Source organism: Rosa chinensis, chromosome 5 (assembly GCF_002994745.2).
Source record: "Rosa chinensis cultivar Old Blush chromosome 5, RchiOBHm-V2, whole genome shotgun sequence".
Taxonomy (NCBI): domain Eukaryota; kingdom Viridiplantae; phylum Streptophyta; class Magnoliopsida; order Rosales; family Rosaceae; genus Rosa; species Rosa chinensis.
The window spans coordinates 40,081,116-40,092,267 of record NC_037092.1 but is presented as its reverse complement, the minus strand read 5'-3'; the positions used below and the strand labels follow the sequence as shown (position 1 = coordinate 40,092,267).

The 11,152-nt window shown below is 36.9% G+C and overlaps 1 protein-coding gene across 6 annotated transcripts; it reads left to right on the top strand.

Annotated features, from left to right (window-relative positions):
- The first annotated feature begins 437 nt into the window (after nucleotides 1–437).
- LOC112166086 (putative disease resistance RPP13-like protein 1) lies at nucleotides 438–9,623 on the top strand. Of its 6 annotated transcripts, XM_024302849.2 has the most exons (12): nucleotides 438–707; nucleotides 832–4,077; nucleotides 4,242–4,306; nucleotides 4,518–4,592; nucleotides 4,688–4,759; nucleotides 5,213–5,284; nucleotides 5,938–6,063; nucleotides 6,784–6,851; nucleotides 7,807–7,922; nucleotides 8,550–8,653; nucleotides 8,761–8,855; nucleotides 9,281–9,623. In XM_024302849.2, the coding sequence occupies exons 2-3, from the start codon at nucleotides 838–840 to the stop codon at nucleotides 4,257–4,259; spliced, it is 3,258 nt and encodes a 1,085-aa protein (XP_024158617.1). In that variant the 5' UTR covers nucleotides 438–707; nucleotides 832–837; the 3' UTR covers nucleotides 4,260–4,306; nucleotides 4,518–4,592; nucleotides 4,688–4,759; nucleotides 5,213–5,284; nucleotides 5,938–6,063; nucleotides 6,784–6,851; nucleotides 7,807–7,922; nucleotides 8,550–8,653; nucleotides 8,761–8,855; nucleotides 9,281–9,623. The 6 variants fall into 6 exon arrangements, with proteins under 6 accessions (XP_024158617.1, XP_040363102.1, XP_040363103.1 ...); XM_040507168.1 differs by lacking the exon at nucleotides 4,242–4,306 and having other exon boundaries at nucleotides 832–4,045; nucleotides 4,465–4,592; XM_040507169.1 differs by lacking the exon at nucleotides 4,242–4,306 and having other exon boundaries at nucleotides 832–4,045; nucleotides 4,465–4,592; nucleotides 6,784–6,908.
- The last annotated feature ends 1,529 nt before the right edge of the window (nucleotides 9,624–11,152 follow it).

Genomic DNA, 11,152 nt, shown 5'->3' with positions numbered 1-11,152 from the left:
CCTCGAGTATATAGACCTATTTACAGGACATGGTGCAGTTACTGAATCACAGTTTGCTATATCTTCCTCATTCTTAAAATCAAGTGTTTAAATCTGGGTTACAAAAACGTGTTAATTAAGAAGCATGACCGGCATCACCATGGATATTAAAGTTTATACTAACCGTTGGTTTTGCTGAGATTGTAGATGCTTGTTGGTAATAAAGTTGAAACAAATAATGTATACAGATTTATGAAGTCTCAACAACTAATGGAATGGTTGTTTCCTTTTGTCTTCTTCACTAAATGGAATCTGAGGTGTATGTGCTATCAGCATTATAGGAAGTCCAGAGAGAAAATGTATAAAACCCATGACGACGGTCTAATTAGGAACTCGGTCCTCAGACACCACCTATTATGGGGATTAAATATTTGATGGGCATGACAAATATACTAATTTATGGATCAGATGGGAGAAAACGCGTTGCTGTTATGTGTTCTCAATTGGCTGCTTTCACATTTTCGACTAGCGGGGTCTTTAACCACTACGCATTCTGTAAATTTCCTTTGCTTTTCTCAAAAGTGAAACAGACTTATTCTCATTTTTGCTTTTGTTAAGTCAACTCTCATTCCATTTGCAAAGGAGTTGTAGGAAATTTGGAGTAAACGGAGCGACATAGATCACAGGAAGCTTGCAAAGGCGATCGGATCTGAAGCTTGTTTTGATAGGTACTAATAACAGCGTTGAGAACGTTATATCTAGTTCAAAATAAAGGTTGAGGCTTGTTTTGATCTCTTAGAATTTGAGAATCATTACGGATTAACGAACCGCTTTGCTTTTCTGTCTAATCAGGAAATCATGGCTGAAGTTGTGGGTGGAGCTTTTCTCTCTTCTGCACTTGCTGTTCTGTTTGATAGGATGGCTTCCCGTCCGGTTGTTGACTTCATCCGAGGAAAGAAGACCACCGCTGGGCTGCTCCACAAGTTGAAGATTAAGTTGTTGTCGGTTAATAAGTTGCTCGATGATGCAGAGGAGAAGCAACTCAGAAACTCTAGAGTCAGGGATTGGCTTAATGAGCTTAAAGATGTTCTCTATCATGCCGATGACCTGTTGGATGAAATCAAGACTGAAGCTCTGCGTTGCAAGATGGAACAAGAAGATTCTGGAAGCAGCAGCACAAATCAGGTACTCAAGTTTAGTTCTATTTCCATTCATGAACTTGACGAAAGTCTGGAACCCAGGATTCTGGAGATTCTTGAAAGATTAGAACTGATTGTCAACGAAAAAGATGTGCTTGATTTGAAAGAGGGTGTTAAGGATAGACCACAAGGAAGACTGCCTACAACTTCTTTGGTAGAAGAGTCTAGTGTATACGGAAGGGATGAAGAAAAGGAGGCCATTATCAAGTTATTGTTAGCGGATGGTATGACTGGAAATAAGATAGATGTGCTTCCAATTGTGGGCATGGGTGGGCTTGGAAAGACCACTCTTGCTCAACTCGTCTACAACAATGACAGAGTCGAGCAACATTTTGACCATCAATCATGGTCTTGTGTTTCAGAAAAATTTGATGTTATCAAAATAACACAGACAATTTACGGGGCGGTCACTTCACAAACTTGTACCATCACAGACCTAAACATGCTTCAAGTTAAACTAAAGAAGGCGTTGTCAGGGGAGAAATTTCTCTTTGTTCTTGATGATGTTTGGACTGTGACTAATGACGAGTGGGATCTCTTAAGCCGACCCTTTGAGGGTGGAGGTCATGGAAGTAAGATCATTGTCACAACACGTCATGAAGATGTTGCAGGCATTTTAGGTACCCTTCAAAGTCAACATCTAATGCAACTATCTGAGGAAAATTGCTGGTCGTTGTTCTCAACACATGCCTTCAAAAATGCAGGTGCCACTGCAGATCCGTTGCTTGAAGTGATTGGAAAACAGATTGCTCAAAAGTGTAAAGGACTCCCTTTAGCTGCAAAATCACTTGGGGGTCTTTTATGTTCTGAACCAAATATTGAGAGATGGGAAGAAGTATTGAACAATGACATATGGAAGTTGCAATATAAAAAGAATGGCATTTTGCCAGCTCTATGGTTGAGCTACCATTATCTACCTCCACATCTGAAGCGCTGTTTTGCTTACTGTTCCATATTTCCGCAAGATCATATGTTTCACAAACCAGATCTGGTTTTGTTGTGGATGGCTGAAGATCTCTTACCGTCGAAATTGAAGACTACATTTGAGGAAGTCGGAGGGAACTACTTTGATGATCTAGTGTCAAGGTCGTTTTTTCAACATGAACTATATCAGCACTTCACAATGCATGACCTCATTCATGACCTGGCAAACTTTGTCTCCGGAGAGTTTTGTGTTAGGTTGGAGGACAATGACTCAGTGCTGGACAACAAAAGCAAGAGTCGCCACTTTTTTTGTGTGACCCCCGGTTTTAATCAATGGGACAGTTTTTATGAAGCCAAGTATCTGCGGACCTTTCTTGTACCAGATTCGATATCCTTCCAATGCTCCAGAGGTCCTGACTTAGATGATGATATTCTCTTGAAACTTACGGGTTTAAGAGTGCTCAAATTATTAGGGTACAATATTGGTGAGCTGCCTAGTTCAATTAGCAAGTTGAAGCATCTAAGGCACTTGGACTTGTCTGGCACATCAATTAAAAAGTTACCTGATGAAATGTGTACTTTATATAATTTACAGACTTTATTGTTGTTGGGTTGTGAATCTCTAGTTGAGTTGCCAACTGATTTGGGAAGATTAATCAACTTGCGTCATCTTGATATTAGAGACACAAAAATAAAAAAGATGCCCCCAAGGATGGGTAAAATGAAAGAGCTCCAAACATTAAGAGGTCAGTTTGCCCTAGACAAGTGCACTGGTGATAACATTGTCGAGATTAAAGAGCTTCAGCAGTTGCGCGGAACACTCTGTATCTCGGGGCTTCGTAATAGCGTGCATGTCACAGATGCCATTATGAGAAAGAAGAAGCATCTGGATGAGTTAGTTTTGGAATGGGGAGGCAAGTCTGGTGACACCGACGATAGACAAAAAGAGAGAGATGTGCTGGAGAACCTCCAACCTCATACAAACCTAAAAGAACTCACCATTCAATCTTATGGGGGCACAAGATTTCCAGGTTGGTTGGAAGATCATTCTAGTTTATCTAATCTGGTTCGCCTTCAACTTCTGGATTGTGGAAATTGTTGGTCGTTGCTGTCAGTTGAGCAGCTACCCTCCCTCCAAGAGCTTGAGATTGAAGGATTTAATGGAGCGCTGACTGTGGGTTCTAAGCCTTCTCCTAATCTTCGTAAGCTTAGTCTGAGGTCTTGTCCCGAGGTAATCGGGACATTCATGTTAGCCTGCTTCCCAAAGCTTGAAATACTCAAATTGAAGCATGTTAATGTAGAATCTCTTGATTCCGCTACACTCCTCGCCCTAGTCAAACTTTCAATATTTTATTGCCCAAAATTTGTTGGTTTTCGCGATGGAGGGCTGGACGCGCCCAGCTTGATGATCTTAAAAGTCGAAACATGTCCGAAACTGAGGTCATTGCCGCAACACATGCACAACCTTCTCCCATCTCTCAGCTACTTTGAACTATCTGATTGTCCAGAATTGGAATCATTTCCCGAAGGGGGATTGCCGTCTAAGTTGGAAGTCTTGCGCATCCTGCGTTGCAAGAAACTTCTCATTGGAAACCGTATGCAGTGGGGTCTACCAACACTCACCTCTCTTGAATTCTTGAGCGTCCACTTTGAGGGATGTGAACAAGTTGTAGATTCATTTCCAGACGAGGGGCTGCTGCCCACCACTCTCTCACGACTCCAGATCAATGGTATTTCGAAGCTGGACGGCAAGGGGTTTAGGCAACTCACCTCTCTTAAACTGTTGGAAATTCTCAATTGCCCAGAACTCCGGTGCTTGCCAGATGAAGAGCTACCCACTTCTATTAATTATCTGGACATCTATGATTGTCCTTTACTAGAACAACGTTGCCAGAGAGAGACAGGGGAAGATTGGCCCAAGATTGCTCACGTCAAGACCATTCGAATCAATCACATAGTTATACGACGTGCAATGGTAATTATCCAATTCTCTGTTCTGGTACGGTTTAGTTAGTAAATTCCGCTCTCAACTGCTTCTTATAAACTCTATGGTTAACCAATTACCTCTGTTTCTCAATGCATTTGCTCCTTTCTATACAATATCATTGTTTTGACCTCTACATTTGAATTCTTGTATAGGCTCCAGGTGCTTTGTAATTACCTAATCAGATCGATGATTCCACTGCTGAGATAGAAACTTCCCGGTGAGTCAAAAGTATTTGTTAGTTGGCATAATGCAGATGTCATAAGATTTGCTACACTCTCTCAAGGCTTGATGAACTTGCAATGTTACTTGCATCATCATAAATGATTGAAGAACTCATTTTCTACCAAGTTTTATAACTAGATAGAGCAAAATCTTGAGTAATTTCCAATAAGTATTCTAGTTCTTCTTTCACGAGTCTCTTCATCTAGGAATCTATCTTACAACAAGGGCCTGACAGGAACACTCCCAGCAGAAATTGGGAGTTTAAAGAAGCTATCTAACATGTAGGGAAATACTATTTTACTTGGAGACCAACTTTTAAAACTGCAATGCCATTGTAAAATCTTCTCATAAAATTGTTTGCGTGGGTCCATTGCAGAGTCCTGGTTGGTTGCAGCTTCTCTAGTCTCATCCCTCCTACTATAGGGTCCCTACAGGAGCTAATATCTCTGTAAGAATTTTGTATTCCTTCATAAATGTTTTACTGCTCAGCTGAAAGATGAACATTCTTATGGATGCTGTAAATGGCATGATTTGCTATATCTGATCATCTATCTGAAATTTTCAAATATTTGGTGCTCATTGTGCTCTTTTCGTTTATGAAACCACAGCTCTTGGGCACAATTCCATCAAAGCTTTTTAGCTCAAACATGAGCCTGATACATGTCTAAGATTAAATACACGACACACACCCATACACAGATATATTGGAAATGTAGACACTGAGAATTGGGGATATCTGTGCATTATAGAAAGTGTGACCTTTTTGCCTTGGAGTCTTTTCATAGTTATTGACCATTTTGAACATAAAACTTCCTAACTCCTTAACTCTCTAATATAGTTTGTCCTCAGATTAATTTTCTTTCTCATACAATTAGCATCCCCTTATACATTTCCTGCTCAGGCTCTTCGAAAGTAATCAACTCATTGGCAGCATCCCTTCCAGCTTTGGACTTGTAAAGTCTTTGGAGGTTGTGTGAGTATCAATTCCACAAATTCTCTAATACATTATGTGGATTCTATTTTTTTGTTCTATTGTTCTCCGAATCAAGTTCTTTTAATGAAGTATAACTGTCTGATTACGGGCGATTTGATAGAAACATGTTAACTGGGCCTATTCCTCTGAGCGTCTACAGTCTTAGAAATGTCTCTCAGCTGTGAGTAGATTAAAACCTTGCCAGATATTACTTTATACTGTTTCAGGAGAGTTGTTACCGTTCAGTATGAAGAACCTTATAGAGGCCTCTGGTGATCATATTCTTAGATTCTTGTCTAATAACAAGCTAAGTGGCCCTGCTTCCGACCTTACTGGCATGAACCTTCTCCATTATGTGTAAGTTACAAATAATGGAGAAGGTTCATGCCAGTTATGTTACTTTAGTAAACATTTTTATGTTACATTTTCAACAATATGTTTCCTAGTAATGCTCGATTCATCCATGGCTACACATTTGTCAAGTTTCATGGATTTTCAGGGACTCAAGTCTCTCATTTAATAATGTACTGTTAAATGTTAAAAACAAAATTGAAAGTAAAATATTCCCTTATGTATCAGAATGTGTATTCATAGTCTAATACTCTTAAACTAGTATCAAATTTTGACAGCTTTTTATTTAAAATTTATGCCAGGATTCTCTACGTTATGTCTTCGTTGTGGACCACATCAGAGTGTTTTCATAGATGAAGCAGTGTTTGAAAGAATGTAATTGCAGGTGGCTCTATTACTTTCAGCACCAACTTCATTGTCGCCTCTTGGTATTTTTCTTTATAATTTTTTTGTTTCTTTTTGTCTTTACTAGGGCTGTCACTCGGTCGGTTCGAATCGGTTATAGGTATTACCAACTTCAAAACCAAAGCTTTCGGTTTCAAAACTGAGCTACCAATTACCAACCAACATTTTCGGTTTTTAATTATATCTACCAAATTCGGTATTTCGGTTTTCGGTATTACCAACTTTAGAACAACTAATTCTTTATAATATAAATTAGAATGAACATTTGAATTTTATAGTCATAAACTTTGTATTCATCTACTAATTATAGGTTTCTTTTGTATATATGAGATCAAGTATTAGCAATTTGTAATAAAACTAGGTTATTTAACCATCTTTGACTAGGTTACTTAAAATACATATACTATTCATGTAGTATATGTAGTAATGTTCATACCATTATAAAAGTTTTTATGTTTATTTCTTAATATACATGTATATGTATTGAAAACTGTAATATATAAATCTAATATTTAGATAATCGGTAAATTCGGTATTTACCAAAACCAAACCAACTTGTTCGGTAATTTTCCATTTCGGTTTTATCGGTCTCGGTTACCAAAAAGTCGGTTTACCAAACCTAAAACATCGGTTGGTATTCGGTCGGTTTGGTAATTACCAAACCAAGTGGCAGCCCTAGTCTTTACCCCTCTTTTTTTTTTTCATTGACGCCTAGTTATTTTATTATTTTCAATTTTTGACAGGTTCCCTGGTTGATCCGGTCACTATCCAGTTTAGAGCCTCTGAATCATCAATTATTGAAAAGTTCTAGGTACAGTTCTGAGCTAAGCATTCTCTATGCAGATCTTCTTTTCTGAAGTTTTCTTAGGTATGTTATTTAGACTTGTATGCCTTGGGTTCTAATTTGGACTTGATGACTAATTTAGTTTGGTTTTTTTATCTTCGAATTCCTAAAATCAAGGAAATTGCCGGTACCGAATCACAATATCTATTTTAGTCATACGTTTTAAGAGATTAACTCTATATATGCACACCATCTGTTTGTGGAAATGCATGCTTCATTATTTTTCTAAATTTGATGAAGGATGACCAAATTATTGAGTTGGTAACTTATTGTATACTTGAAAGTGTAATTGTTTTGCTGTTTCTTTCTCGTCTAAAACCATTCAGTAATCCAATTAATAAAAAGATAGTGCAGTCTGGCTTGCATTGTTATATAGTTTAGGTTGATTTTACTCATTGGAAAGTCTCTAGAATCTCCAGTGTATAGACCCATGTATAGCACATGTATAATGTATTCCGATCATCAATCATGGTTCTTTATGTCTTCCTCATTCTATAAAATCGCTGTTTGAATCTGGGTCAGAAAAATGTTTTTTATTTTTTATTTTTCTATTTTTTTTTTTATAAGTGGAGTAGATCAAGACGGTAAGATTAAGAGACTTTATAGGAACGCTTAGAAACCCAGTACACAGATAACAAAAATTATATGGATTGATTATATGTAAAGTAGTTCTTAGGATACTTGAGCTTAGCATAAGGATAACATATATTGGTTTGAATAATTTCCATCCTGCTGGATAAGGTTAGCTACTTGAGCAACCTTTCTTTTCTTCGGAACTTATGCATTGGTGATTATTAGATCAAATGTGAGTTTTATGCTGCTGAACATAATTCATCTCCTTCAGGTTTCAGGTGTTGAATTAGTAGTCATTTCATTGGACCGGGCAGTACCTTCTTACAGAATCTTTTATTTTAATTTACAGGATTCCCTCCTCTCATAATTGGCAGGGCAATGTGTGCTGCTGTATATAGGCTGTTGTCTTCTAATAAAAGAAAACTTCACAAACAGGATGTGTACAAAGAATTTCCTGGACTCCTGGTAATCCTCGATCCATCCATGGCTGCACATTGCTCAACTTTGATGGATTATAACTTATAAGTGTCATTATATATCATCCTGAGACAGATGCATACTCATGAATGTTAAAAATACCAAAAACATTCCCTTTTGTGTACATCAAACTACGTGTTCATAGTCCTCTACTCCTGAGCATCAAATTTGACAGCTTTTTGCAGTCAAAGTTAGAGCGAGTTAGAGTAGAATTCTTTACATTGAAGTATTGCGGACCGAGTTAGATTGAGAAATTGAAAGAATTAACTGCACATGCTTCTATTACTTGAGGCACCACCTCCAATGGTTGAATATTAACTTTCAATCTTCACAAAAGGAAATGAAAATTTCTATTTTCTAAGCATTGTCTACATGCATTTTCTCTTCCAAAGTTGTCTAAGCCCTTGTTTGGTTTGAGAATAAAAGTGATGGGAAACTTGTTCCTTTTATTTATTTATTTATTTATTTATTTATATAGGGACGGGAAATCAAGATTTTGTAATGTTTTGGTAACACTAGGAAAGTAAGCAGAAATTAATAATATTTAAGACACCGTTGACATTTACAACTTATAATATCAATATCTTATTACTAAAATAGTGTTATTATTGCTAGAGATGTGTAAATGATACTAAGAAGTGACATGGCGAAATGAATCCCAAGGATGATGGAGGGATCCATTCGGAATGGAGGAGATGAAATTCTAGAAGTGAAAATGGGTAAGTTTAATTGTATCCTACTGCTTTGTTTTCATTTTTTCTTATTTGAGTGGGCTCTATGGTATCTAAGTATCTAACTGTGTTTGTGAATGTAACTGAAATGGCAGGATATGCAAAAGAGAAATTAGGTGACAAGTCTTTACAGACGGCTCTGCTATTAAGGCTTCCAAAAAATCAAAGAATTTTGATGCTGCACATCAGGGTCAGTAATTCATTCTGTCACTTTTTATCTTTGGTCTACTAAAGTTGTAGTTAACTGAAAAAAGGAATGTGAAACAATGAAATCATTGAAATACAGGGAGTTTGTGATTTTAATTTTATATTATAGTTACTGTGATATTTGGTAATGAGTAATGACAATGCAAAACTATGTGGCTTTAGGACTTTGTGTTTCTTAATTGATAATCAAACTATATTTGTCAATTGTCATTTTATCACAGATTGTGTCATCGCAATTGTGTTATGTTGTTGTAAATGAGACTATGAGAGTCTTCAAATTGTCTTGTGATTGTGAATCTGTGATGGAGTTATCACTTTATCATGTTATTAGATATTAATTGTGAACACAACTAGTATAGTGAACTACTGAACTTATATGATTATGTTATTGGTTTTGAGATTGTGTAGGGAAGCAAACTTTTGTGCTTGTAAGTGATTGCTGGCTTGCTGCAAGTGGAATGGATATTTTACTGTGCTGCAATATGCTTGTAGAGGAGAAAAACTGAAGCAGTAATGAATTTGTGAAACAATGTTCAAATCTTCAACTTTTTTCCTTTTTCTATATGCATTTCAGTGTAATGTTATAATCTTGAGACAATGAGAGTAGATTACTAGACAGTCTCATGTTATAATCTTCAATTCTTGCATTAGAAGTTTGTCTCACGACACTTGGGCATGGAACTTTCAGAGTTTCAAGTTTCATAAACACTTAAACAATTCGAACTTCTTTACTTATTTGATCTTTCATGCCTTTGCCACAATTGTGGCTCTGTGTTTGCATTGGAATGCCATTGTTTATATAGATTAAATTACATTTTCTTAGGTACAAATTCATAATTAGTGGAAATAGAGGCTGCCTAACTATTTTGACTAGTCGTGTTGTTTGGGTTCGAAAACCCGAAAATTTGGACCCTTTTATGTTCACGGTGGTTTTGTTCGGTCCTTGAAAAACCTGCTGGGCCAACACTTGCCCGGTCTTATTGCTGCAGTAGACAATAAGGCTGCTTCATCGCGTAAGTAATAAGGGGAGGCTGAAGAACTTGGTCCGCACATTCTCTGCCCAAGGGATTTGAAGGCAGTTGAATTCCCAAGTCGTACCGAAGTACCTTATATCTATTAAGAGATGAACTATATTCATGCAAACCATGTGTTTGTGGAAAGGCATGCTTCATTTAATTCCTGAATTGCTCATTATGTTCATGTTAAAAAGTGTGTGCGCTGTTTATTTCTTGTCCAAAACCGTGAAGGTTTAGATTCAGAAATCCAATGAGTAAGGACACTGAAGAGTCTGGCCTTGCATAGTTTTGAAGTATCGAGTTGATTGGACTCGCTGGAGTCTCTAGAACCTCCGGTATGTACACCGATGTACACAACATAGTGAAATTACCAAAATCACAGGTCTCCACATCTTCCTCATTTTTGAAATCAACTACTTGAATTTGGATTTCAAAGTTGTGTTATTTAACAACTGCAATTGATCATGACCTTTAAATGTAAGTGGCTTTTAGCTAATCCTTGATTAATGCTGATCGACCATTATAATCAGGGCTATTTAAGTTTATACAAACTGTTGGTTTTGCTGAGATTCTAGATTTGGATTATTTTCCGTACTCAACAGTTGTTAAGAAAGTTAGGAAAAACAATGTAGTCAGAGTTTCTAACAACTAATGTGTAAAACAGTATTATGATGTTTCCTTTTGCCTTCTAAACTAAATGGGATCTGTGACCTATGTTTTCTATAGTCTTCGTATCAGCCTTATGAAAAATCCAGAGAAAGACGATATTAAATCCATGAGGCCGGTCCTGTTATTAACCCAGTACAATATCCCACCTTGAATATTGACAATTATGCACCAAAAAATTGGAATATCTTATGAACATGACTACTATACCAATTTAGGCATCGGACGGAGAACGACATGTTATTTCTTTGAGAATGATGTATTTGGTGAATTTCTTAAGCTTTTCTGGAACGTGAAAATCACTCATCCTTGTCTTTCTTGTTGTTTCTCTGAGAATGGTGTATTTGGTCAATATCTGTTTTTTTTTACCAGACATTATTATCCAAGTAACTGCCAAAGTGGAGGGAAACAAAACTGAAACTCATTCTCAAATTAGCTTTATCCTAGCAGCTGAGCTCAATAATATTCAGATAAACTAAAATACTAACCTAGTCCTTTGTGATGAATTGACCAACTCACTTGATTAATTTGATGAGAATCATAAATACATTTTCATAGCTAGAAGCCTTTAAAGTGTCTGTTGTACGATTTCGTGGTT

Excerpts from the sequence above, each read along its gene's own strand:
- LOC112166086 (XM_040507170.1), top strand. The coding sequence starts at position 838 with ATGGCTGAAGTTGTGGGTGGAGCTTTTCTCTCTTCTGCACTTGCTGTT. Across the intron at positions 4,046-4,464 it reads TGCTCACGTCAAGACCATTC|GAGTAATTTCCAATAAGTAT; the intron begins GAATCAATCACA and ends GAGCAAAATCTT.